Consider the following 27548-nt stretch of genomic DNA (forward strand, 5'->3'; position numbering starts at 1 on the left):
TGGACTGCTTGTTCCCTGGCTCACAGCCTAGTGGGGAACAGACAAGGCTTCATTCTCTTACCTTCTCCATCCCCCTTCGGGGTAGGCCCTGGTGAATAAGTGGGTGAGGACAGAGAAACAGTTCCTTACTCAGTACCCTGTCTTGGACTCCCCACACTGTTGGTGCCTCTGTCCCAACTATCCCATCCTTGGTGATTGTTTAGGTGCCTCTCCTTCACCAGACCAGGCTTCATCCCCAACATCCAGCACAGTGCCCTGCACAAAGTAAAGGCAACTGTGGCAGAAATGAGGGCAAGGCCATTTCCTGCCCAGGGGACCCTGGTGGCAGGGATCCACGAGGTGGGAGGGGGACAGTTCACAACAACCTCCGAGATTCTGGCAACCTAGTCACTCCACCTCGTCGCCCCGCCCCTATAGGCGTGGCCTTACCGCAGACTCCAGTCCTGCGGAGGGGGCGTGGCCAGGGCCGGGACGTGCCGGCCCCGCCCACCGGGGAGTCACGTAGCTCTGCGGCATCCGCAGCCTCATTTAGAGGAGCCAGGGTTGGGTCCGCAGCAGCTTTCGTTCCTGAGCTCGAGCTGTTCCTGTGGCTGCCGCAGCTAACTCGCTGCGCACAGGTGAGGCCCAGGGAGAAGCGGGAGCTGCTCAGCCTTGCTGCTTCCTCTCCCTGACTCTTCTGTCATCCTTGCCTTGCTCCCGGGGGCCCCTTGATGTGCCTTCTCAGCTCTCTCAGCTCTCTCAGCTCTCTCCTTACCTTTTCTCTCCTTTCTGTCCACTGGAAACCCCATGGCTCAGCCTCTCCCACGGCACTTCTTCCTCTTAGCTCTCACGCCTGGACCTCAGCTTTTCCAGTCCCAACTCTTCCTCTGCTTACCGGGTTTTTCCTTGGGGTCAGCCTCTCCCACCTAGACCATTTTAAAAATTAATTAATTGATTAATTTTAAAATGGAGGTCCTGGGGATTAAACCCAGGACCTCGTGCATGCGTATGCTCTACCACTGAGCTATACCCACCCCCACTATCCAGACCATTTTAATCTCAGCCTCCTCCCTCTCCTAGGCTGAGTTCCTTCTCCAATTCTCCTGCCTTCTTGATCCTCCTAGTCTAGGTACCCTTTACCTATTTAGCCTGTCTCCCTGTCACCACCCCACTAGGCTTCTCCCTCCTCCTGCATCTCTCCCTCCTTTCCTCAGGCTCTCTCCTCATTCCTTTCAACTGTGATTCTCTGCTCTCATCTGCTGATTGCCTAGGCAGTCAGGTTTGGGCTATAGAAGAAGAGGTTATGGGAGCCTGTGGCCATGTTTTGTGACATTCCTACTCCCTACCTGCCCCTCCTCCCACCCTTTTCCTCCAGAAGCGGAAGGAAGAGGGAATAATGGGTGTTTTTGCCTCATTCTGAAGCCTTCGAAGTAAGTGCACTTTTCCTCAGAGCCCTGCTGAGAATGAGAAGAGGGAAGCTGGAAAGACCAGGGCTTGTGTCTACCTGAAGAAAGGGCCAAATTCAGTCAAAGAAGGATTGGCATCTTTGTCTGGGCAATAGTTTCTTAAGAAGATCTGTAGCTTCGGGGCTGCTCACCTCCCCATCCCCACCCTGGGGCTGGGAAGGGTGCCCACCAGGGACAAAAGGAGGTGTGGGAACTGGGGCCCTAAGCCTGTTAGCTGTCAGAGGGATTGTGGTGCCACTTCAAGGCCCAGGACTCCTGCCAAGGACTGATGCTCTGTTCCCAGCTCCTGCTTGTTGGGGAGAAGGAAAAGGTTGGCCCATATGGACAAGAGAGGAAGCAGAGGAGGTGGTGGGTGGGGTCCAGCTTTTATGTCTTGTCTCCATTCCACAGGGCTGTCACCATGCCCAACTCGTACCCAGCCCTTTCTGCTGAGCAGAAAAAGGAGTTGTCTGACATTGCCCTCCGGATTGTAGCCCCAGGCAAAGGCATTCTTGCTGCAGATGAATCTGTAGGTAGGTGGGGGCCTGTGGTTAGGTGGGGGTAGAGGTGGCCAGGGAGCCCTGGGGATGACCTTGACACCCTACTTTGTTTGCCCCCAGGCAGCATGGCCAAGCGGCTGAGCCAAATTGGGGTGGAGAACACGGAGGAGAACCGCCGGTTGTACCGCCAGGTCTTATTCAGTGCTGATGACCGTGTGAAGAAGTGCATTGGAGGTGTCATCTTTTTCCATGAGACATTCTACCAGAAAGATGATAATGGGGTCCCCTTCGTCCGTACCATCCAGGATAAGGGCATTGTCGTGGGCATCAAGGTGCAGCCACTGGCTTTGGATGGGGCTGAGCATGCAAATAGGTGTGTGCCTGTGAGAGATGGCAAGGAGAATCCGGCCTGGGTTCAGCCCTCTGCCTGTTTCCCCTACAGGTTGACAAGGGTGTAGTGCCTCTAGCTGGGACTGATGGAGAAACCACCACTCAAGGTACAGGATAGGTGGGCTTCAGGACCACAGTCTTGTTGGGTGGTTAATGCTGGCAAAGAAGGGCAGAGTAATGAGGCTGGCACTATGCCTGCAGGGTTGGATGGGCTCTCGGAACGCTGTGCCCAGTACAAGAAGGATGGCGCTGACTTTGCCAAGTGGCGCTGCGTGCTGAAAATCAGTGAGCGCACACCCTCAGCACTTGCCATTCTGGAGAATGCCAATGTGCTGGCCCGCTATGCCAGTATCTGCCAGCAGGTATGTGTTTGTGTGTGAGAGGAGGTCAGATGGGTGCTCTGTGCCTGGTGGGGAGAGGGTTACATGGCTTTCTTCCTTCCTACCTACCGCCCCTCCCAAGCTGCTCTGCTCTTACCTGCAGAATGGGATTGTGCCTATTGTGGAACCAGAAATCCTGCCTGATGGAGACCATGACCTCAAACGCTGCCAGTATGTTACAGAGAAGGTGAGTCTACATGTGGGCACAGACATATACGGCAGGGACAGCCTGACACGGAGGCTGTTCCCCACAGTCTCTGGCTCAGATGCAGGCACTTTCCTCAAGCACTCTTACTTGATCCCAGAACAGACCTGTGAGTCTGAACCTTACCCACCCTCACAGTCATGCCCACTCATCCCTAGACAAGGAGAGTAGTGCTGGAAGTGGCAGGGCCCAGAATCTTAGTAAACCTCCTCTGATCCCCAGGTCCTGGCTGCAGTGTACAAGGCCCTGAGTGACCATCACGTGTACCTGGAGGGGACCCTGCTCAAGCCCAACATGGTGACTCCCGGCCATGCCTGTCCCATTAAGTATAGCCCAGAGGAGATCGCCATGGCAACTGTCACTGCCCTGCGTCGCACTGTGCCCCCAGCTGTCCCAGGTACCACCCTGCTTCCAAACCTGTTCCTATCCCTGAGACCCATACTCAGGTTCTTTTTGCGGGCTTTAGGGGTTCCTTACCCTGGAAAAATAAGGAGTGACAAATGAGTTTGTTTTCTTTACCCTAGGGGTGACCTTCCTGTCTGGGGGTCAGAGTGAAGAGGAGGCATCTCTCAACCTCAATGCTATCAACCGCTGCCCCCTTCCCCGGCCCTGGGCCCTCACCTTCTCCTATGGGCGTGCTCTGCAGGCGTCTGCCCTCAATGCCTGGCGAGGGCAATGGGACAATGCTGGGGCCGCCACTGAGGAATTCATCAAGAGGGCCGAGGTTGGGAACTAGGGTTGGTGGTTGGGGAGGTAGGGTGTAGCCAGGCAGCGGGCAGCATCCAGAGGCTATAGCCTGGGCAGGGTTTGGCCCCTGTGGGCTGGGCCAGCCTACTTACCCCTCTCCTTTTCCAGGTGAATGGGCTTGCGGCCCAGGGCAAATATGAAGGCGGCGGAGAAGATGGTGGAGCGGCAGCACAGTCCCTCTTTGTTGCCAACCATGCCTACTGAGTACCCACTCCATACCACAGCCCTCGGCTTGACCACCTGCACCCAGTTTTGCCTGTAGTTATGGCCAGGGCCAAATAGCCATGCAGAGCAGAGATACCGCCATCCAGCACTGAGTCATCTTCCTTTTTTTCTCCTCCCCTCCCGTTTCCAATTGCTGCACCTGGGACCATTGGATGGGAGGATAGGGAGCCCCTCAAAGGGCAGGAGAACTTGCTAGAAGTCAGAGCAGGATGCCTGGGTCTCCCCCTGCCTCTTCCAGCTCCCACAATTTCCTCATGGTGGGGTTGCTTCTCCTTGGGCTTTCCTTGCCCGCCCTCTCTCCTGGGACCAGAGGGTAGGACACCAGAGCTGACTCATGCTTTGGGTACATACCATATAGCAAATAAATGGTAGCAAAACATGCTACTTTGTCTGTCTGTTTTACACATCCAATTCCCACCTCCATGTTTCTGATCTCTGCTGACTCTATCTCTGAGCCCTCTCTGACTGTGGAGGTGGAGAGGGTGAGTTTTGAGTTGTACTGGGCTTTAAGTTTATGGGGGATGGGCATACCCAGTCACCATTCCCAGCTCAGGCTCTTGCCTGTTCATGTCCAAGCTGGAGCGTGGCAGTGTGGAGGGCTGCTAGTCTTTCAGGAATTGCCACTTCAGAGGCACTTGGCTGCAGCTGCAGAAGGATGGAATGAGGCAAGACTTGAGCAACTCCTGAAGGCAGCTTTTGCACAAGGCCCAAAACTGGGATAAGAAAGGTTGGGAGTCTCTTACTTAGCTGTGTTGAGCCCTGCTGGGACTTGATGCATTTCGATAGGGGAAGCCACTGCAGGATGAGCACCTGGGCTTCTGCACAACAGGGAAAATCTGCAAGGCTCAGGACTGCCAGACTCAGCAGGGTACCTAGGAGGTTGCCAAGCGCTTTTGCCCACTCTCATTTGGGATAGATGAGGGCACAGAGGGAGCCAATTTAAGGGTCTGGGCAAAAGCAGACCTGGTGAGGTCTCATGCTGAACTTTGACCACTTGGCTGGTCAAGAAGCTGGGTCTATCTGAGCAGATGAAACAACGAGAGAACCTGCTGGTTGTGTTCTGTGTGAACTGGGGAGGCCATGCTCTATGTAAAGTACACAACAAATGCTCCATCCAGCTATTTAAAATTGCAATAGGGGAATGTGAGCCCAGTGTGGCCTGATCTTATATTAACAAAAATAGCTAATGCTTACATAGCACTTTCCTACCAGGTCCTATTCTAATCACTTTACATTTATTAACTCATTTACTATAACAATTTTATATAAACTGGATACTATTACTATCCCTATTTTAATATGAGGAAACAGGCCCAGAGAGGTTAACTTCTCAAGATCACTCAGGTTAAGTGGTGAAGCTAGGATTTGAACCCAAGTGATCAGGATCCAGAGTCTGTGATCATGAATTTTCAAGAATTTTAAGTCAAGTATCCAGACTTTTACAAGTTGGAAGTGAATTCAAAAGCATTTGAAAAATATTGAACGAGCCAAATATTCTAAAAAGATATTACTAGCTTGCATCTCCGGAAGAGGAGCTCTGTGATAGTGATGATAAACAATGATCGTGATAGGTGACTTTTGATTACTTTCCGTGTGCCAGGCCCCATTCTTTACATGAATGGCCTCAATTTAGTAAATATCTCCATTTTTCATGTGAGAAAACTGAGGCTTAGAGCTTCCTGTGGTCGTCCAGCTAGTATTTAACAGCTGCAGAGTTTGTGCTCTTAACCTTTGGGGCTAGGAGTATGTTCCATAAGGAAGGAGGGCACTAATCAAGTGAATGTTTTTTGACAACGCCGCAACCCGCTACTGAACCATCCCTTGGCGCCCGGGTAACCTCCTTTCAAACTTCGGACCCCGCTCACCTATCGCCTGTTTTTATCCGCCTGCGAGCCTGAAGTGCCGCTCGTGATTGGCCGCGATCGCTGCCGTAGGCACGCCCCCTCCTTACGGGTTTCCGATTGGGGGAAGCCTATGTAGCCCCGCCCCTCGGCGGCCAGGGCAATCGGAAGCAAGCATGGCGGCCGCCGGGGCTGCAGCAACAGATCTAGGTGCGGTAACATTCGAGTGGGGACTGCGGCTCGTGGATCGCGAGGGCCGAATGCAGGGGTGGCGATTGTGGTGTGCCAGAGGTCCCACGGACTGGGGGTCGGGGTTCGCCTCAGACAGGATCCCTTCAGACTGGGGCCTGGGCCTCTCGCACGGGAATCCCTACGAATGCGGGCCGAGAGGCTCTGAGTACAGGTTGCCCGGGCTCCGCGTCGCGGGTAGGGCTAGCACCCGAGCCCACCTCTGGCGCCTCAGTGGCTCCCCCCGTTCCCCTAGAGGTGGTCCGAGGCAAGCGCGCCGCACTCTTCTTCGCTGCGGTGGCCATCGTGCTGGGGCTACCGCTCTGGTGGAAGACCACGGAGACCTACCGGGCCCCGTTGCCTTACTCCCAGATTAGAGGGCTGAATTCCTTGCAGGTAAGATCTCGGTGGTGGATGGCCAGGGGACAGCCCACTGGCAATGTGGAGACTCAGCTGATGGCCCTGACGCTTCTTCCCCTAGCTCCGGCTCATGGTGCCAGTTACCGTCGTGTTTACCCAGGAGTCAGTGCCCTTGGACGACCAGGAAAAGCTGCCCTTCACCGTTGTGCATGAGAGAGAGATCCCTCTGAAGTGTGAGTTCCTGGGGGTAGGGTGGTCCAGGGCTACCTTTCTGGTCTGAGCTCAGTCCAGAGATAGGTTGGATAGGAGGACCATGAGTATCCCGTAAAGGTAATTAAAAACTTATTTAAAAGGCTTCTCTGAATGAACAGTGTGTTAGGTTAGAAGAAAAGCAGCTTTATATTCAGTATTTATCATTAAGGTGGCAGTTTTATTCATGAAATAGTGATGCTACCTGATCAGAAGCAGTTGATGCTCATTAGGGGATAGGGGAGGAAGTGGGATGTAGTGGAATGAAAACAAGGTTTGGAATCAATTACGACTTGTATGCAGGCCTTATTTAGTTTACCATTAAGCACTTCTGAGTGTTAGGTACTCTTCTTACATATCAGGAATTTGGGGATGAATAAGAAATTGATAATGTGAGAAAATTTTAAAAAATTAAAAATTCATACATAAAAAATAGAGAAAGAAATTGATAATGGTTTCAAGAAATTCATAGGTAGGGGATAGAGACACTTAAAGAAATCACAGTAGAAATATACAAATATATAAGAAACAGAGATTGTACTTAAGAAAGAAGCTACAACTGTCTTGGAGGAAAGAAAGGTAGAGAAGGTTACAAAGGTTGTAATTTTTAAGTTGAATTTTTAAAGGCTGTGTAGGAATTCAGGTTAAATTAGGAGAGGAGTGAGAGATTAGCATTAGCCAGTAATAATGATGGTTAATATTAGTTGTTCATTATATGCTAGAAAATAGGTGAAGCACTTTAAATGTGTTGCCTCATTAAATCCTAACTTTATGATCTCCATTTTTTAAAATCTCTTTTGTCTCTTTTATCAGCCTCCCCTACCCCATCCCAATATGCTTTTTTTCATTGATTTGTTGGAGAAACCAGGTCATTTGTTTGACAGAACATCTAACATTCTGGATTTGGCAGATTGCTTCCTCCTAGCTGCATTTAATATATTCCTCTATTACTCATATTTCTTATAAACTGGTAGTTCGATCTAGAGGTTTGATCAAAATCAAGTTTGATTTTTTAGGCAAGACTACTTTATAGTTGGTGTAGTGTACTTCCTATCACGTTGTATTGTGTAATGGCTGGTTGTTTCACTTTGGGTTATACAAAGCTGATTTAGTGAGTTCAGTTATTGTCAGCTTGATTTCTTTATTTTAGTTCCCTGTCAACCTTTCATCTGATGGCTTTAGCATCCGTTAATACTGAAATCCATCTCATTAGGTTGCAAAATGACAATTTTAAAATTCTATCATTTCTTCCGCATATATGACCTGGAATTCTTCTATAAAGAAGAACTTCAATAAATTTTAGGTTCAGCTTGTCATATTCCAGGGGGCAAAAAAAAAATCTTTGGGGCTGCCTTACATGTTTAGATTAACTTGGAGAGAATTGACATCCTTAGAATATTTAGTCTTTCCATCTAGGTGCCATGTATGTGTTTTCCATTTTATTCAGATCTTCTTTTATGTCAATGAGTAAAGCCCTGGGGTTTTTTTTTTCTGATACTTCTGTACATTTATTCCTGGGTATTTTTATGTTCTTTATAATGGCTGCGATTGGGATTTTTTTTTTTAAAGGTTTCAAGTTCAATAGTCACACTCTCTCAAAATACAAAAAGCAGGTACAATTCAACTAAACACAGAAGCTTGATTGGGATTTTTAAAAAATAGTTGCCTTCTTAATTGGGTATTGCGGGTATTTATCAGAAATCTATTGATTCTTGCATATTCTTGTAACCATTTTTTAGTAGGTTCTCTTTGATTCTCTTGGAAAATAATTTATCTTTTTTCACTTATTGCATTGATCAGGAACTTCAGAAAGAGCAGTGCTGAATAATAGAGAAGATAGCAGGCATTCTTGATTTATTAGTAATTTTAATGGAACTGTATTTACTGTTTTGTTATTAAGTGTACATCTTATTTTTATCAAGAATGTTCACTGAAAAAAAAGGATGTTCACTGAGTTTATTTTGAGGCACCTATTGAAGTGATCATGTGGTTTTTCTCCCTTTACTTGTTAATGTAATGAATATTATAATGGATTTCCCTGTAGGAGGGTACTTCAGGTTGAAGGTAGTGTGTCTACAGGCAGAGGCAAGAGCTGGGCAAGTGGAAGAGGTAGAATGTTTGTGTTTATATCATCCATCCAGCAATCATTAGAATTGGCTGTTGCTTCTTGGTCTTTCTCTGCAAACAGTCTTGCTGCTGTCCTCAGACACTGGACAGTGTTAGGGCTGGAAAGGTGGGCAGAGGTCTGACATTTACTCTCCTCTTCATGCTTCTTCCTTTTCTCTCAGACAAGTTGAAAATCAAATGCCGTTTCCAGAAGGCCTATCGGAGGGCTTTGGACCATGAGGAAGAAGCCCTGTCATTGGGCAGCATACAAGGTACTGGAAGGGGTGATCATTTTAATAGGAAGCCCTCTTTTTCCTTCTCTAAGTGTATAGTTTCCGTACCTTGTCTTTACTCCAAACTCTCTCTGGGAAGGCTGGGAATGAGACACCTTGTGTTTCAGCCTGGGCCACTGAGGGCCAAGCCTGGCCACGGTGTCAGCTGGGTGTGAGTGGGAGGTAGAGTGATGGATTCGGCACTGTGGGGGCCAGAGGGAGAGGGAATGGTGTTTTTGCTCCTGGTACACCATCTGCTCTTGTCTCCAGAGGCAGAAACCATGTTGGCTGAGCCACCGGAACAAGCAGAGGGCTCCCTGACTGTGTATGTGATCTCTGAACACTCCTCAGTTCTCCCCCAGGTAGGGAGAGCAGAGAGGCTGCGACCCTGCCTTATCCCTTCAGCTCATTCTCTCCTAAGTCTTCTCCTCCTTGCGCTATTGTGCGTTTCTTCCATTTGCCGCAGAAAATGCTCAAGAATTTTTAAAAAAATATAATTATTAATTTATTTATTGGCTTGTTTATTTATTTATTATTAATGGAGGTACCAGGGGTTGAACCCAGGACCTCATGCACGCAAGGCATCATGCACTCTACCACTGAGCTCTACCCTCCCCCCTCAAGTATTTTTTAAACAGAATGCAAAGAGAGGTTTTTTCATTGACTCTGGGTCTTTCTAAATCCAAGGCTTGTGTGTGGTTCAACCTCCAGTGACCATTTAAAGTGGAAAAAAAAAAAAAATCAGGTTTGAAAGAAGCTGGTTTGAATGGATTGTGATAATATAAGCAATACACTGACCTCTTCACTTTATGAGCAAAAGGCTCAGTGGGAGCTATACCAGGTACCATTTTATTTTTAAGTTTGTAATGAAATATTTAATTATTACAAAAAGATGAAAGAAAAATTTAATGAACATCTAAGTACTCACCCGGAGCTTGCAAACTACAATATAGTGCATCTCCGTGGTTATACCCCATTCCCTTTCGGCCCAAGGTAACCATATTTTGTATCCTTTTCTTTTCTTTCACATTTCATCACATAGGTTGTATCTTTATAAACAATATATTTAATTTTACAAGTTTTTGAACTTTATATAAATGGTATAATTTAGCACACGTTCTTCCCTGGTTTTCATTTTGCTCAACATTTATGTTTGAATCATCCATGATAATACATGTAGTTGAATTTAATGTGTTCATTTAAAATTCTGTCTAATGTTTCATTGTACAAACATATCACAGTTTATCCACCCTGCTGCTGATGGGTATTTGGATTGTCTCCAGTTTTATACTATTAGAAATAATGCTGCTGTGAAAATTCTTCTACTTGCCTCTTTGCCATTTACTTGTATCAAACTTTCCAGTTGTGTGTTTATTCCACTTTTCTCACTCAGCATGCCATCTCTTAGTTTCCAGCCCGTAACAATTTAAATATTTCCTGGATCTATGTTAACTGGAAAGGAGAAGGGAACTGAAATGAATGAAAACACTCACATACACCTATTACTCAGAAATGCTGGGATAATAGTTCACTCTGAATCTAGAGAGAGGTACAGGCCTGTTGGTCGGTGGCAAAAGGCCAGATTCTCAAAGACAGGGGCCAGACTGCTCTTCTGCTTTCCTCTCTGAGCCATGGACATTCTGTCCCTTGCTTGTCTCTCACAGGATATGATGAGCTACATTGGGCCCAAGAGGATGGCAGTTGTGCGGGGGATAATACACCGCGAGGCCTTTAACATCATTGGCCGCCGCATACTCCAGGTAGCCCAGGCCATGTCTTTGACTGAGGATGTGCTTGCTGCGGCCCTGGCTGACCACCTTCCAGAGGACAAGTGGAGCTCTGATAAGAGGCGGCCTCTCAAGTCCAGCTTGGGTAAGATGACCAGGCTTTGCTGTGGGCAGGGAGAAGGAAATGAATTATTGGAGACATCGGGGCAGGAAGGGAATCTGCATGCAACCTCTTTACTCCTTTCTTCTGTGGTTTCATCTTTTTCTTAAAGCACTCAGTGTTCCTCATCCCAGTTTTATCCTCCCGTGGTTCCATGCTGGCAACCAGCCCCATCCTGGGGGCGGGAAACAAGTTCAGATCAGCCAGGGATACAGGCTGCCTTTGAGCCACAGAAGCCTCTGACTTCCCTGACTCCTGTTTCTATAGGCTATGAAATCACCTTCAGTTTACTGAACCCCGACCCCAAGTCCCATGACGTCCACTGGGACATCGAGGGGGCTGTCCGGCACTATGTGCAGCCCTTCCTGAATGCCCTCAGTGCTGCGGGCAACTTCTCTGTAGATTCTCAGGTGAGTCTGGGAGTGAGCTGAGGAGCCCTTTTCCTGGCTGTACCATCCTTTTCAAAGTCGCTCTGTATTTAGTGTTTACAAATGTAGTCTGTTTTTCCCTCTCTCAGAGATTCTGATTTCCCGTGTACGCCTGTGGTTCTGGGGTCTACTTTCCCTCTATGGTGTCCAGCTTGGGGAGTTTGTCAATGCTTGTTAAAAAACTAACTTCCTCATGGCTCCCTCTAGACTGTATTCACCAGTTGTGTTATCCATGGGGAACTTCCTAAAAAAAAAACTTTCTGAAATATGTTAACGTAGTAATAGTAAAGATGAAAAATGTAACTTTCTGAATCAGACAGTGTCCTCAGAGAATATGTGGAAAAAATTTTTATCAGGTCGTGGTAGTGGGAGGAATTACTTCTGAACAACTGATGTGATTTGATCTTGTGGACACTGAATTATGCTATTTGTTTAGGCTGTTAGAAAGCCTAGTAAAATATGTGATTTTCAAAGCCTAGATTTAGCGTATTAACTTTCCCCTTAGATTTGTTATTTTTTCCCTACTCCTCTTTTCTCTCAGCCCTGTTTTTGCCTCTTAGAGTTTACCTTGTCCTAATTGTTATCTTTTTAAGACACCTCAAATCTTTTCTTAGGACAAAGTGGAATATAAATTAGTAAACAAAATAATGTCCTCCCTCTTGGCTCTACAGATCCTTTACTACGCAGTGTTGGGGGTAAACCCCCGCTTTGACCCAGCGTCCTCCAGCTACTACTTGGCCGCACACAGCCTCCCCCATGTCATCAACCCAGTGGAGTCCCGGCTCGGTGAGCTGAGGATAGGGGTCTTTCTGCCAGGTTGGGGAGGGACCTTGAAGGCTCAGCCTAGGGTGGGAGGCGGGTTGTATATATTGATGGCTCCCAAATTGGGTTGGTCTGAGGAAGTGCTGGGCATTTAGGCTCTTTTTTCATTCAGACTCTCATCTCCATCTCCACACTGTCATATCCAAAAGCATTTATGAAATATTCCTGGCACTTTCTATAAATGAATGGATAATCTGTCTCACTCCCTGCAAGCCATCCAGGAATGATACGGGCCACACATGTAGAAAAGACAACAACAGAAGTACATGAAGGCAGAATTTGAATTGGCACTTCTCCTGATTGAGATTGAGGAACCTTGAAGCTAGGATTCCAGTTTTTCATTTTGGAGCTGGTACCTAGGAAGAGTAGGTGTGACCAAGAACTGTAATAGAAACCGAAGTGAGTAGATCACTAGTTGTAGAATTTCAGGCAACAGGGTTAGGCCAGTGTGGACCAAGGGGTATGGTAGGAGTGGCGCATGAGGCCTTGGTGAATTCTTCCTTCCGTCCTTCCTCCCTCCCCTTGCCTTCCCTCCTTCCTCCAGCAAACAAAGGCCTAAGGATTGCTTTATGGCACTGCTGACTACAGAGATAGAAGGGGATTTCAGGCTAGGGAATTATGAGCTTAGATGCAGAAGAGTTAAGATCATGAAAACATTCAGGAAACTCAGAGAAATTTAGTGTGGCTGAATAGTGAGAGAGTGACCAAGATGACGCTGCCAAGGCAGGCAGGCACCAGATCATAGAGGACCATGTTAGAGTTTAAACTAACCTGGTATGGATAGTTGACCATTAAAAGATGTTAAGCAGGAACTGACAAGAGGTCAGATTTGTACTTGTGCATAAAACATATGTTATAGTAATATGGGGGCACTGTGGCAGTGGCCAAGAGAGCTGTCTTGGGGGGGGTACCTGTTAGAGGAGGGGCGATTTTAGGAGCAGTTTGGGGCTGAGGACTGCACTTCATGTGTGTGGCACATCTTGGGAGAATGTTCAGAGGTTCATTACCACAGAAACCCAGGCCTGGAGGATATTCTAGTGATTATCAGTTGGAGAAGATGAGGCCCTGAGTGAGTGACCAGCAAGTTAAAAGGCTGACCTGGAACAAAGATCTAGGTCCAACGTGTTTGGTATTCTGATTGCCCTTCTCTTTGTACCACAGGATCCAGCGCTGCCTCCCTTTACCCTGTGCTCAACTTTCTACTCTATGTACCTGAGCTGGCCCACTCCCCCCTGTACATTCAGGACAAGGATGGGGCTCCAGTGGCCACCAACGCCTTCCACAGTCCCCGCTGGGGTGGCATTATGGTAATGGTCACACCATGCAGATCTGGGAGCCCAAGCTTCAAGGACAGACAGATGTTCCCTGAGACTATCCCTTTTGTTGTTTCTCTGGCATCCTTTGTGGCCCGGCCTGTGGTGGGACCGGCATCAAGGTGTGAGGGTGCTGTGATCCCCTCCTCTGCCAGCCCCACTGCTTCTTATTTCTGTCAGTGTTTCTGTAATAGGACCCTTTTGGACTTGCAGTTTGCACTGACTTAGGACTATTCTGTGTATATCTTAGCTCTCGGCCCTGTTTGTGGAAGTCTTACAAGGTTGGGAACTTTGTCTCCCCTGTTAGACTGAGAGTGTCTCATGGGTAGGAACTCTAAAATGGAATAAAAAAAAAATTTCTTTAACAGGACTTTTGGGGGGATAATGGACACAATTTATATAAAGCTCCAAATAGCAGGTATTCCAAAAATATTGTAATTTCTAAAGACCACAGAATACGTCTTCCTTTTCTCTCTCGGCCTCCAGAGTGTCGAGGGCAGAGCTGTGTATGGTCCTGGCATGATTTTGAGGCAACCTCATTTCCCCCTGCAGGTTTACAATGTGGACCCCAAAGCCTACAATGCCTCGGAGCTGCCAGTGAGAGTCGATGTGGACATGGTGCGAGTGATGGAGGTGTTCCTGGCTCAGTTGCGGTGAGATCCTGGGGGATTCACTTGGGGGCATGGCTGCTGAGTCTGACCCCAGTCTCCTGGGCTGACTGGCATGAACTCTTACTTGCCAGAGATACCTTGGCTGTGCCTAGAGCCCCCAAGAAAAGTTTCCAAGGATCACTTCATCTGTCTCTAAGAAGGACTAGTTGCTAACAAAAACTGTTTTAAGAAAAATCGACCTATGAATGTCAGGTCCATGAGTGTGATTAGGGGTGCTTAAGAAAATAGCTGTTAATTCTTATGCTAACAGATCCCTGATGGAGACTTCCTGACAGCCAATGTTGAGGATTCTAAGGCTCTGTCTGGGCTCATCAGAAAAGAGGATTCTGGTTGATTAGCAATGTCTGCCATGAGTGCACGATTAGAGAGGCACAGCGCACCTGCCTTGTCAGAGGTGGTCTTAGATCATCCCTTAGCTAAGGTTCAAGGGCCCCATTTGTTCAAAGAGAAGGTAGACAGGGTGAGGGGAATTAAACTAAGTTGGTGTTATCATAAATATTTTAGCCATGGAACCTTTTTTTCACATAAGATCTTGGAAGTCCAATGTAGAAACAGGTAAAAGTGAAAACACTGGTTAGAGCAGGGCTTGGGGCTTCAGAGTGCTTAGTGTTGCCGTTCACCCCCCAAGACCCTGAGGCACTTCCTACAAACCCTGTGGTTCTGGGTAAGACTGAAAATCCTAGTAGTTACTCTAGGAATCTTAACCATCTTCTCCCACCTTCTAGTCTCAGCCCCTTTGACCTTCTTCACTGTTCCTGCAGGCTGCTCTTTGGGATTGCTCAGCCCCAGGTGCCTCCAAAATGCCTGTTTTCAGGGCCTAAGAATGAAGGGCTGATGACCTGGGAGCTAGATCGGCTGCTCTGGGCTCGGTCAGTGGAGAACCTGGCCACAGCCACCACCACTCTCACTTCCCTGGCCCAGCTTCTGGGCAAGATCAGCAACATTGTCATCAAGGACGATGTGGCATCTGAGGTAAGCAGGCAGGGGATGGATTCTGTGGCCCAGGATTGGAGTGGCCAGCAAGGGCCAGGGTGTGGTGAACCCAGAGAACCATTTGAGGTGCAAGCAATGTGTGGGCATGCCATCCTTGAGTACCCCAGGCTTCCTCCCCAGTAGGAGTCCAGATGGGGGTGTGAGGTATTAGGCAGGCACTAAGAAAATACACCCTAGCCCTTTTACTACTAGTCTCCATATATCCTGGGTGAACTCCAGGCAACCTGTCTGGTAGACGAAAGACACAGTGAGGCCCTCTCCCACCCTCCCCACCAGCTGATGCCTAGGACTTATTGGTAACCCCCTGCTCCCTTCCTAGGTGTACAGGGCTGTAGCTGCAGTCCAGAAGGCAGCGGAGGAGTTGGCTTCTGGGCACCTGGCATCCGCCTTTGTTGCCAGCCAGGAAGCTGTGACATCTTCAGAGCGTGCCTTTTTTGATCCTTCGCTCCTCCACCTCCTCTATTTCCCTGATGACCAGAAGTTTGCCATCTACATCCCACTCTTCCTGCCTATGGCTGTGCCCATCCTTTTGTCCCTGTTCAAGATCTTCCGGGAGACTCGCAAGTCCTGGAAAAAGCCAGAGAAGATAGACTGAGCAGGGCAGCATCTCAGTAGGAAGCCTTCCTTTCTGGTCAGGATGAGAGTTGTTAGATTGAGAGGCAGGTAAATGAGGCCCTTCACGGGTGACTTGTCTCCAGCCTCCTCTGTCGCCACTCTAGCAGTCAAAGTATAACACTCCAAGAGGGTTTCATCCTTCCTTTCCTTTCTTCTGGCTCAGGTCCCCCCCCACTTCATCCCCCCTACCCCATCCTCAAAAGACACATCATCTGGGTCTTCTTAACTTGGTTTAAACTTGAAGGCCCTTTTCTGTCTCCCTCTGGAGTAGGGGCATCTTATGCCTCTGCCCTATTCCTCACAGTCCTCTTGCACTGAGCCCTGGGTTGGATTCTAGGCCCTTCCCCTCCATGCTTCTCTCTGACCCCTCAGGGAAAGCCCTAGCACTGGTCTCATGGAAGGGGCCAGGTACCTGTCACTTCTGGGCCCTTCTCCCTTACTCCCCTCCCTCCTGGCTGGCTACACCTGTTGGGTGAAGCCTGATGCTATATGTGGCAGAGGTTCTCTACCCTTTCATAGAGGCAGTGTGGTGCAGCAGGGAGAGTTCCGGGTTTGAGATCAAACATGCCTGAATTCAAACCTTGCTTCTGCCCTTATCATCTAGGGAGCTTTGAATAAGCTACTTAGTCCTCTCTGAGCCTCAGTTTTTCATTGTTAAAATAGCTCTAATGATACCTCCCTTACAAGGTGGTTGTGAGGATTAAATGTGATGAGCATGTGAAAGTGTCTGGCATATTCTAGGCTCTCAATAAACATCGAATGAATGTGAATTGGAATGATACAAAGTATGAGCATACCTTTCATTCTTTATTCGTGTATAAGTAATGATTTCCTGGTAACTGTTCTCTTGGGCTCGCTAGTCCACTTTGTTTCCATCTAGTCATGTGCCCTTCCTGCCTCCCTGTCCTGGAGGGCCCTGTGGTGACTAGACACTTGTAGACTTTTGTCCCTCAGTATATCCTGGGTTGTAGCATCTACTTCTGCTTTTTAGCAGGGGGTCTGGGAGATAATAGCTTGTACCAGTGTAAGCCCTCAGATTCATAAATTCAAAAGAAGAATGTACAGTTGACCCTTAAACAGTGTCAGGGTTGGGGCACCCACTCTCCATGTATTCAAAAATCAGGGTATAATTTATATTTGGCCTTGTGTATCTGCAATTTCGCATCCGCAGAGTCAGCCAACCTCCCATCGTGTAGTACTGTAGTCTTTTCTATTGAAAAAAATCCACATATAAGTGGACCCACGCACTTCAAATCCATGTTGTTTAAGGCTCAACTCTTGAGCACAGGCTGCAATGGGAATAGGTGTTGGGTATTGTAGAGAACAAAGACAAAATCTCTGCTTTCACAGAACTGATTTTTAGGAGGGTGAGTCAGTGAACAAATGAAACTAATTTAAGATAATGTATTAGAAAGAAAAAAACAGGCTGATTAGACAGTGACTCGGGGATAATACTTTAGATTGGGTGTTTGAGAGGGCGTCTGAGCAGATGTCATTGGGACTGAGACCAGAAGGACCAGAGGAGGCCATCTGGGGAAGAGCATCCCAGGCAAAGACCCTGAGAACTCGCTTGCGAGGCAGAGGGACGAGTGGAGTGGCCTGAGCACAGAGAGTAAGAAGAGAAGGTAGCCAGGACTCCGTAAGTGCCTATCGAAAGAATGAATGAAGCCTAAAGAATGAATGAAGCCAGGGGCGAGCCCCCATCCTGTCCTGGGTGAGAAGCCCAGGTGGGCGGGGCCAGTGCCCGGCCCACCCCGGGGGCGGAGCGGTACCTGGGGCCCCGGCCGGGGGCGGGGCTGCGGACGCTCCCCCTTCTCTCGGATCCAGCAGGCGCAGGCAGCCGTGGTGGCAGCAGGCGAGCCGCGGCCCCGCGAGGCCATGAAGGTGAAGGGTGGCGGCAGGGCCGGGACGGGGGTGGAGCCCGCTCCAGGGGCCTCGGGCCCTAGCGTGGACCCCAAACCGGAGCCGCAGGCGGAATCCGAATCCGGGTCCGAGTCGGAGCTGGAGGCAGGCCCCGGGCCCAGGCTGGGGCCGCTGCAGAGGAAACCGCCGATTGGGCCGGAGGACGTGCTGGGGCTGCAGCGGATCACGGGTGGTGAGCACCGGAGAGGGAGCGCCGCCCGCGGGCGGGAGCGAGAGAGCGCGGGAGGGGGCCCTCGAGGCGCGCGGAGCCCGGGCCCCCGCCCCCTTTCTCGCCCTCACTGCCCCCCGCCTCCCCTCCCCCACCCGGATCCCCCTCGCCTGTGTCCCCTACCCTTCTGCCTCCAATCCTGAGATCTCCATGTCCCCCCTTTCCTTGATCTCTCTCTGCGCCCCTTCTCCCTTTAGAGATTTATTACCACCTCACTCCTTCCTTTTCGAGAAGTCCATCTCCCTTTCCCATGGTGGAGGTGGGGCAGCAGCTGCAACTTACCCCTTCCTGGTAGTCTTCAGAGCCCTTTGAAGATTTTCTCTGCAATTTTGAGGAGGGGGGCTGAGTGCAGTCTGTCCTGTCTCCTCCACCCTTGAGCCTTGGTGGAGGCTGAGTTACTTAGGTGGCATTAAGACCCTCAGTTCTCCCAGCCATTAATGCCCTCACCCTGGACACCCCAGGAAGTCTGGAGCCATACCCTGTACCCAGGGAAGGACCTGAGCAGGAATTTTCAGTTGGTTCCCTCTGAGGCCTCTCAAGGGATGCCCCTCTAGCCTAGACTAAGGTTAATGCCCCCCCCCCCCCTTAGCCTGGACTAGGGCCTGTTCTCTTCTGGGAGGCCAAGTCTCCACTGTGGTTGAGTTTCTGAGTTGGACTGCCTAAGTTGAAGTTTCAGGTTTGCCGTGTAATTGGCTGTGTGACCTTGGGCTAATAACGTCACCTCTCTGAGCATATTCATCTGCAAAATGGGGATAATGACACCTTCCCTACAGAGCTATTGTGAAAATAAATCCTCTGATTTTGCACTGTGCCTGGCATAATGTGCGTGCTCTGTAAATAGGGCTCTTTTATCAGTAGTACTGAGGGCCCCACAGGACTGCTCATGGCTGCTGCCTAGAAGCAGACAACTGGGCATTCAGGGCAGGGGAGGGGGCCACTATAGGCAGGGAACAACGGTTAGAAAGTCTCGTGGCAGAGGCAGTGGCTGAGCCTCAAAGAACAGAAGGCATTTGGAGAGGCAATGGCCTTCTACCTTGGTCTCATTCATCAGTAATCCTGCCCTGGCTCCCTCTGCGAGAGCAACTTTCTTGGAGCCCTTCTGTAGGGGTGAGGGGGCAGATGCTGGAGTGGACCTGAGCTCTGGAGCTGCAGAAGCAGCAGAGCTCAGGGCTTCCAGACAGAGCTGTGGAGGAGACCATGAAGACAGGTCTAGGCCTGTGCATCTGGGTCCCCGGGGGACCAGTATCTCCCTCCTCTCTGAGCCAGGCAGCAGCCATTCTTGGCTGGGCCCCCAGAGCACTGAGCTGCCTTGCTCAAACAGGCAGTGGTAGGGGGAGGGGACCTGGACCAATCTGATGTTGGTGTTAATTGGGATGTAATTCGCAATAGCAGCATTTAGGATTCAGGTTAGTTCTGGGGCAGAACTTCCTTATAAGGTATCCAGCCTTTCCGGGTCCTAGGTTAATTTAGAGGTTATTTCACAACTATGGGGGCTTCGAGCCCATGTACAACTGTGTCTCTAAATTTGGAGGAAATTTATGGCCCTTCAAGATGCAGCATCTGAGGGGGATGAGTAGAGAACGGGGCTTCACAGGAGCTCTTTCCTTTGTAGAAGCTGAGAACAGGGTTACAGGACTCTCCTCACCCTAGGAACCTCTGCCTGGTCTCTTCTGACCCTAATCACATAGGTCTGGGTTAGCTCTTCCTGGATTACCCAGCCCTGAATCCAGCTTAGGAAGCTATTTGTGGCTGAGGGGAAGGGAGCAGTTGTGTTCTAAGCCCTTGGCCACCCTGCCGCTTATCTGGCCTGACCCTGGGTCCGAGACCTCATCCTTCTCTGGCAGAGGGAGGGCTTAGCTGTGGTATCCTGAGCCATGGGTATCTGCTGTTCCTTACTTCCTCTAAAGACAGAGGGGTTGATAGGTTGGGTTTGCAGTAGATGAGACTAAGGTCAGTCTGCAAGTTGTTCTCAAATGAGAGGAGAGTCTCCAAAAGTTAGAATGGAGGAAGAAGGAGGGCTTTATGAGGATCCAGGAGCTGGGCAACTAGGATCCAGTTCCCAGTTCTGCCACATCCTCTCCTTATGCCCTTCACCTTCGTTCTACACCTTTGGATTAGTGCCTACTTTCTGTTAAAATTGTGTACAGGGTGAGGTAGGGGCTGCCCACTTCTATTCCTCTCCTCTCCTCTCCCTACTATGGGCTGTGATGGGCAGGCCAGGGCTCAGGCCCCTTCCCAAGCCCTGTGAAGTTCCTGTTGGGCCCCAAGGTGCCAGAGTGGCTACCAGGAGGGCTTCCTGGAGGGGGCTGCCCCAGGCTTGGGGAAGAGAGAATGACTTTACATTCACTTCCTCTTCCTACCCCAGAGGAATAGGAGGTGGCACAGGGGCCTGGAGGGTGATTTCCGGGTCTCTATGGGGAGGATGTGATGCTGTGCAGGCTGATAGCCTCAGAGCCCACGCTGTACCTCGCTGCTCCTTCCTATTTGCTGCTGGGGCCTCCCTGAGTGCTTTCAGTTGCTGCTGCAAGGGCAGTGAGGGTTAGATCAGGCCCTGCTATTCCTGAGCTTCCTCATGCAGGGATCACCATTGTTCTTGGTTCCTCTTCTAGGCTCGAGGACTCTCCTTACCCCATGCACACTCCCTCCTGCACCTGCCGCACTCTCTTCCTGGCCTTGCCTATGCTCTTCTCTCTGGGGCCAAGGTTGGATAGGTGACCTATGAGGGGGTTCCTTCTGTTTGCTAAGACCTTCTTCCATTTGAAGATCAACAGGGGATGGGAGTAAGGGTGACTCCCTTCCCCCCAATATTCCAGGCTCTGGGCTTGAGTCAGCTAGTCAGCAGAGCTTTGGCTAAGCTGCTTAAGGGAGCTGGGTTTGTATAAGCCTCTTATGGGGAGAGGCGGGGCCTGGGCGGGGGTGTATGTGTGTGTGTGTGAGGAGGAACAGGGAAGGGGTGGTTTCTGTGCCCTAACACTACCCAGATCAGAGAAAGTCCTTGCCTGACACACCAAGATGAGGCACCAGAGGCCGCTATGGAGTGGGGGTGGGGGTGGGGGTGTCGTCTCCAGAGGTAGAGCTGTGTCACCCCCTTAGAGCAAGGCTCCCCAAAGCAGAACTGTATCTTCCCTCATGTTGGGGTTGCTCCCCATCAGATTAGTGACCCATTTGACTCAAAGTCACCAAGCTAACCCTGGCAAAGCAGAGGCTGGAATAAAGACCCTCAACTGGGTGGTAGAGCAAGTGTGAGGGAGGTGGCCTTGACCTCCTCGCTGCCCCTCCCTGACCCCAGAGGCTAGTAGGATGGAGCCATGTGGCCCCCCTTAGATCCCAATGTCAGAGCTATGTCTCCCCCACACTCTGGAGGCTCCACCAGGTCAGGGGTTCAGGTCTCTCTTTCTGAAGGCAGTGACCTTAGGGATCAGAGAAAGTGGTAGGTAGGTCAGGATCCCACGAAAGCTGAGCTGGCAGCAGGGGCTTCCGGGTAGGCCCCTTCTTTGCTCAGCTGCCCATCTCCTCTAGACTACCTGTGCTCCCCTGAGGAAAATATCTACAAGATTGACTTCGTCAGGTTCAAGATTCGGGACATGGATTCAGGCACTGTCCTTTTTGAAATCAAGAAGCCTCCAGCCTCAGGTGAGTGGGTTGGGTGGGCCATCGACAGAGGAAGGATGGTGAGGGCTGTGAAGTGGGCTGCGCAGGGACTCCTCAGGCCACAGAAGAGTCGGAGCAGAGCTGGGACTTGGGCCTTTCCAGGAGTCAGCAGGCTGGGGGACCTCTGCCTGGGCCTGAGCCTGTTCTTCCCCTGTGTTTCTGGGGTTAGACCTCTTGGGAGGGTAGTCCGGCCTCTTCAGTCCCTGCCAGCCTGCCCTCTGCATGCCTGCCTGGGAACTACAGTCCTGGAGACCCCAGGTCTTTTTGTCTCCTGTGGCTCTGGGAACCTTAGTTGAAATTGGTGACTGGCTGACCGAGAACTCCCAGTTGGAAGCATTCAGCCAATGGTCTGAACCCTCAGTGTGCATCAGGATCTCCTGGGGAGTTTTGAAAGTTCAGACAGAGGCCGGCCCTATGGTCAAAACTTGGGTGGCCATCGGCCCCAGCCTGAAGCCCACTGAGCCCCAGCTGGGGTGCATTACAGAGCGGTTGCCCGTCAACCTGCGGGACCTGGACCCCAATGCTGGGCGCTTTGTCCGCTACCAGTTCACGCCTGCCTTCCTCCGCCTGAGGCAGGTGGGAGCCACGTGAGTCACTGGGCCAGGGTGAGGGCTGGGGGTTGGGAAGAGGTGGGAGCGAGCCCTTCCTGAGTTCTTACTGAGCCCCTCTGAGGGATGGTCTCTCCAGAGCGTGGCTGGCCACCCTATGGCCCAGCTCAGCCCCACCCCCTTCTCTCACTCAGAGTGGAGTTCACAGTGGGAGACAAGCCTGTCAACAACTTCCGCATGATTGAGAGGCACTACTTCCGCAACCAGCTGCTCAAAAGCTTTGACTTCCACTTCGGCTTCTGCATCCCCAGCAGCAAGAACACCTGCGAGCACATCTATGACTTTCCCCCTCTCTCTGAGGAGCTGAGTGCGTGGGCAGGGCCCAGGGGAGGGGCTCAAAGGGGACCAGAGAGACCAGGTTGGAGGGAGTGTGGGTCTGAGCCCCTGTCCTCCCACCCTGGGTCCCCTGTGTCTTGTCACCATTCCCATGTCACTTATAGGGAAACCGAGACTCAAAGAGGCCGGTGTGCGGGGGTACCTTTTGTTCAGCTTGTCCCCATCCCCTAGTCCTGAAGCCCCTGCAGTAGTCTGGCTCAGGCTCCTGACCTTTGCCCCAACTGACTGGGCCTCTCTTGCAGTCAACGAGATGATCCGTCACCCCTATGAAACACAGTCTGACAGCTTCTACTTCGTGGATGACCGGCTGGTGATGCACAACAAAGCAGACTATTCCTACAGTGGGACGCCCTGACCCCCAAACTGCCCCCCACCCCAGGAGGGTCCTGGGCCCTCAACCATGACCACCCCACCACTCACCTCTCAACCCTAAGTCTTCTGCCTGAGGAATGTTCCAGAAGCCCTGGACCCTGAGTCACTGTTGGGTGGGAGGGTGCCTGATGTCTCCAGCCCAAGTCCATGCAGCCCATGGGGCCTGGCACATGGGGTGGGATGGTAGGAGGGCCGTTTGCCTCCGTGTCCAGGAAGGCCTCCTATGAGAGGAGTAGCTAGGACTTCCCAACAAACTAGCTGGGCCTCTTGGGCCCAAGTGTCAGAATAGTGTTCCCCTATCCAGGTTTGACTAGGTTGGGGCAGGGACCCATTCCCTGTCCCCGGCCCACCACCAACAGACCATTTAGAGTTGTAAATTCACAGATGAAGATCCATGTGGGATCTGGCAGTCAAGCTTCCCAAGGGAGTCTGGGCCCTGACTCTAGCCCTGGCTGTCACCATCAGGGGCTGAGATACTGCCTGAGGGGTGGGAGGGACCCACCCTGATTGCAGCCTGTGGTAGGGGCTGGACGAGCTGTACATAGTTTTCAATAAACTCTCCTTTTCTGTTCTCTGGTTGTGAGCTGGCATGTGAGTGGTGGTGAGTGGGGGTGGGGGTGGGGGGAGGGCAATAATGTGGTCCCGAGTCCTGTCTCCTAATCTTCTGCACCTGACACCACACTTGGCCTCTAGAGTCAGCATTTAGTACATATTGCAGCTGGAAAGGGTTTTCTTTTAATAAAGGAGACCCAGACCCTGAGAGAGGAAGCTTTGGTCCAAAGTTAGCCAACCCTGAAGAACAGAGGCTGAGACAAGGGCCCTGACTCTGAGGTGGAAGGGAAGGTGGCCTTGCCCTCTACCCCACCTTTCCTATCCCTCAGAGGCCACTAGGACCATTAGATTGTCCTTTTAGCCCTCCCTCAACAGAAAGAAGGTGGACAGGGCTATGGCTAAGGACTGGAGCTATCTTGCCCTTGGTTGCCTTGGGGAGGCCCCAGGCCTGGCTGCCTTGTCTGTAACAGTGCCTCCAGCCCTGCCACAGAGAGGTCTTCTTTCCCTTAATGAAGGAAATTCAGGAACAGAGGTTAAGTAGAGAACTTGCCTAGGTTCACACACCACTGTTCTAGGCACTAACTTGGATGTGCCTGATGCCAGTCCTCTCTGGGCTGAGGAGTTAATCTAACCCTAAGAGGCCTAGAAGTTCTGGAATTCAGCTGGGCTCTGGGGAGCCCTTGCTGTGGGCCAGGATGTGGGCTGAACTTGGGGATTCTAAAATGAGTGAGACCCAGGGAACAAATATCTGTCCCTAGAGTAAGATGAACGGGGCATACAGGGGAGCAAGAGTCGTTTTGCTTGGGGGGTTCTGGGGAGGATTCCTGGAGGTGGCAGCATGGGAATAGATGCTTGAAAACTCAGGATGATTCTGACAGGAAGAGATGGAGGAGAGAGTGTTTAAGCACAGGGAACAGCATAAAGCAAGGGTCTGGAGGCAAGATTTATCCATTGTTTTCAAGAAAGTGACAATCTTCCATGTAAAAGACCTGTGGATTCTTGTGGTTCAGGTGCTGGGGCTTCTCCTGAGGAAGACAGTGGGCCACGGAGGAGGATTAAGCAGGAATGACTTGATCAGATTATCTCCGGCAGATGAGTGAAGTGTGGATTGGAAAGAGTGAGACTAATAATAACAGCCAATATATATTGAGTGCTAGGCCCAAGGCTGGGCGCTTTATATGTGTTAACTTAGATTGCTCACCATCATTTCTGAGGAAGGTACTATTATTATGCCCATTTTGCAGAAAATGCAGGCCCAGAGAGGTTAACTTGCCCGGTCAACGTTGCACAGCTATTAAAGTGGCAGTGTCAGGATTCGAATCCAGGCAGTCTGGCTCCAGAGGTCATGTACTACCAACCTAGAGGCAGAGGGGTGCTGAGGAGGGTATTTCAGGAATTCAAATGAAAGGTGAAGGAACTCGGGAGAAATAAATGAAGTTGAGATTTTTAAGAGGTGAAATCTCCAGGACTGGTGGCTGATTGGATGAGGGAGTTGGAGACAAGGAGGAGACTGAATCCCTGGTTTGTGGCCTGGATGTTGGGGTGGATGGGGTGTTGCCACTCGCCTTGGGAGCCCAGGTTGGTACACGATGGAGTCTAGCAGGAGGTGATGGGTTCAGGTTCGGACATGCTGTGGTGTGATGCAGATGTCCTGGATGAGGTGACTGACCAGGAGGAGAAAGAAAATTCAGGCCATGAGACCAGGAGATGGGTGAGGGCTGGAGATGGTGATCATTGGAGGTAATTGTTCATAAGGTGATTGCTGAAGTTGTGATGGTGGCTGGGATTATGGGGTGGCCAATAGGCACTACTGGTGTTTAGTGAGCAGAGGGCATGAATGGCAATGCTCTCCAATTAATGAGACACTCAATGCTAGTAGTCCACTCCCCACAATTGAGGGTCAAAGAATGAGAGCATGCCATGCTAGGGAAGGCCAGGGAGACAGAATGAGGCAGAGGGAGAGAAACCAGTGATGGAGACAGAAAGAGTAGCCAGAGGAGCAGAGGGGCCAGGAGCCCGTTTTGGAGCAGGCTATGTTAAAGCTAAGGAAGAAAGAATTTCACCAGGAAGTAAGTGTCGGGAACTGTCAGCTGTCACAAAGTTGGGGAAGGGGCATGGAATGGGAGGGAATTTGGTTTGCAGATGAGGCTGTAGAGGTATACAAGTGTTTGGAGTTGGAGGCTTTGTTTATGGGGTCACACAAATCTACAGGGAAGCTATAGCAAGCAAGCTGGACTTTTAGGCAAACACAGGTGTCAGAAAGAGTACCCTCCCCTACTACCCTCATGACAGTTCTCAGTGCACCTGCTAAGTGGATTCAGGTTGAGGTTATGGATGGGCCTGTTGAACTTCCACCTTCAGACAGGGAGGGAGGTAGGTCTCTTTTCTGAGGTCCTCATTCCTGGAAGCATTTACCAAAAGAGGCACTCATCTGGAGAGGCCTGTGTCCCTTGGAGGAAACTTGGCTGGGAGAAGACTTGGCCCCTTGCCTCTTTTGAAGTCTTACTCATCCTACTGCTAATGGTGCAACTTGGTGCATTTGGTTCCTGGTACTTTTCTTAGGAAACTAGAGGATCCCTGAACAGTAGAGGGAGGAAGAAGACGGTAGGGTAGAGCTAGTCCTGGCTCTGACGACAATGAGTTGTTGACCTCAAAGGTTGATATGGACCTTGTGGGATCTGGGCTTCAGATTCTGTCTCTTTGAAGTCATCCAGGTATGTTTGCTTTGACTCCTTAGGGGTGTCATGAGGACCTTACCACTGGGCTTAGCAGGAAAGCCCAAATACTACAGGGAGACCACCGCTCATGCTCACCTGGGCTGGCCTGCGTGGTGCGTATGGGGACTCCCAAACCCCATCATAAAATACTGAGATGCTTCCCTTCCAGCTGGTAAAGAGCTGCTGTCCCAAGCCCCCAGTACCTTCCTCCCTAGCCTGGCCCCTCCCCTGAGAGCCACCCTCCACTTCCCCACCCACTAGTAACTAAAGCAAACGTGCTTTACTTTTTTGTGTGTCATGGACCCTTTGTTATCTATCATCTACTGAAGCCTATGGACAATGAGTTTTTTTATGTACATAAAATATATTGTAATCCCTGTATATTTTATGTATTAAAAACTATATATAGATAGCTATACCTATTCTTCAATGCCAGTAACCTAATGTAAAAATGTCTGTGATTTCTAATCTGTGATTTCTCTAAGAACAAAGTCACAGATTCTGTGAAAGTCTTGTGATTTGTTCCTGACATTCTTCTTACTCAAGGGAAATGCTAAATTTGAGGTAGAAATGAGTGAAAATGGAGGTGTAATTTCTTTATCCAAGTTCATGGACTCGTGACTTCTAACCAGTTTTAGAACCCTCAGCCTTAGGGCTCCTGAACAAAAGGGTTAATTCCCCATAAATAGGGAACTTCCAGACCCTGCATCCTTTCAAACTACATTGCTCACCCTGAATAGTGGTTGAACACGTTGTGAGGAGTGGCCAGCAGGGGGCAGCATAAAAGCAGGAGTGTGGGGTCAGTTCTGAGAGAAGCAGCTGGCAGTTTGATCTGGTTACAAACAAACATGAGACTCAAAAGTCATATGTGCTTGCCACCTGTCTTAATTTGCGCAGGGGCCGGCTCACTCACTGCCTAGGGCGGAGGAGTAGAGCAGGTTGTCTGAGTCCCCAGGGTCTGAGGGTCTGAGGCCAGGAAGTGGGTCCCAGTAAAGTCCTATGAAATATTTCCCCTGCCCTTGAGGGCTTGGGTATCAAGACACAGGCCCGGGGTTGGTCAGAACTGGCCTGTGGTCACATCACCTAGGGGCTTGACAGAAAGCCTTTACTACTTCCTATACAGCCAGGGCTGGGCTGGGGCAAGTGGGTCTCTTCCTCTCGGGTGCACTGGCTGGCTGTGGCTTCCACCTCTTCCTACCTGACCCTATCCCTTTAGCCCTGGACCTGGCCTTAGAGCCTCTGGGAGGGAGGGTGCTGGTATAGGGTGGGGTTCCATCGTGAGACCCTCTGCAGAGCTGTCCTCTGGGGCAGGTAGGTAGTGTTCCTGGCACCCAGGCCTGGCCCCTGGAAGAACTTTCTAAGCAGAAGCCCTACCTGTGGCTGCTCTGAGACTCGAGGTCCGTGTGTGTTCTTTCAGCTCCCATACCTGTCCCATCCCTGTTCTGCCTCTCAGGCTGCTGTTTGGTGACAGCAGCCTGCCTGGTGGTGGTACCTGAAGTGGGGCCAAGTGGGCTCCTAACCCTCC

The 27548-nt window shown here is 50.4% G+C and overlaps 3 protein-coding genes across 4 annotated transcripts; all 3 read left to right on the top strand.

The window, feature by feature from the left end:
* Nucleotides 1-483: 483 nt before the first annotated feature.
* Nucleotides 484-4250, top strand: ALDOC (aldolase, fructose-bisphosphate C). 2 transcript variants are annotated; one of them, XM_031468380.2, is made up of 10 exons: nucleotides 484-617; nucleotides 1355-1409; nucleotides 1836-1957; nucleotides 2045-2256; nucleotides 2367-2421; nucleotides 2516-2676; nucleotides 2798-2881; nucleotides 3122-3296; nucleotides 3424-3623; nucleotides 3755-4250. In XM_031468380.2, exons 3-10 carry the CDS (start codon nucleotides 1846-1848, stop codon nucleotides 3848-3850), a joined length of 1095 nt encoding a protein of 364 aa, XP_031324240.1. In that variant the 5' UTR covers nucleotides 484-617; nucleotides 1355-1409; nucleotides 1836-1845; the 3' UTR covers nucleotides 3851-4250. The 2 variants fall into 2 exon arrangements, with proteins under 2 accessions (XP_031324240.1, XP_010977281.1); XM_010978979.3 differs by lacking the exon at nucleotides 1355-1409 and having other exon boundaries at nucleotides 500-617.
* Nucleotides 4251-5864: 1614 nt separating this feature from the next.
* PIGS (phosphatidylinositol glycan anchor biosynthesis class S) lies at nucleotides 5865-16441 on the top strand. The gene is made up of 12 exons (XM_010978981.3): nucleotides 5865-5922; nucleotides 6197-6336; nucleotides 6422-6533; nucleotides 8838-8927; nucleotides 9198-9289; nucleotides 10592-10799; nucleotides 11082-11224; nucleotides 11914-12028; nucleotides 13226-13371; nucleotides 13930-14030; nucleotides 14810-15020; nucleotides 15361-16441. Exons 1-12 carry the CDS (start codon nucleotides 5889-5891, stop codon nucleotides 15634-15636), a joined length of 1668 nt encoding a protein of 555 aa, XP_010977283.2. The 5' UTR covers nucleotides 5865-5888; the 3' UTR covers nucleotides 15637-16441.
* Nucleotides 16442-17463: 1022 nt separating this feature from the next.
* UNC119 (unc-119 lipid binding chaperone) lies at nucleotides 17464-23326 on the top strand. Its single transcript, XM_031468379.2, has 5 exons — nucleotides 17464-17751; nucleotides 21307-21420; nucleotides 21923-22025; nucleotides 22181-22353; nucleotides 22625-23326. Exons 1-5 carry the CDS (start codon nucleotides 17535-17537, stop codon nucleotides 22735-22737), a joined length of 720 nt encoding a protein of 239 aa, XP_031324239.2. The 5' UTR covers nucleotides 17464-17534; the 3' UTR covers nucleotides 22738-23326.
* The last annotated feature ends 4222 nt before the right edge of the window (nucleotides 23327-27548 follow it).

Source organism: Camelus dromedarius, chromosome 16, assembly GCF_036321535.1.
Source record: "Camelus dromedarius isolate mCamDro1 chromosome 16, mCamDro1.pat, whole genome shotgun sequence".
Taxonomy (NCBI): Eukaryota; Metazoa; Chordata; class Mammalia; order Artiodactyla; family Camelidae; genus Camelus; species Camelus dromedarius.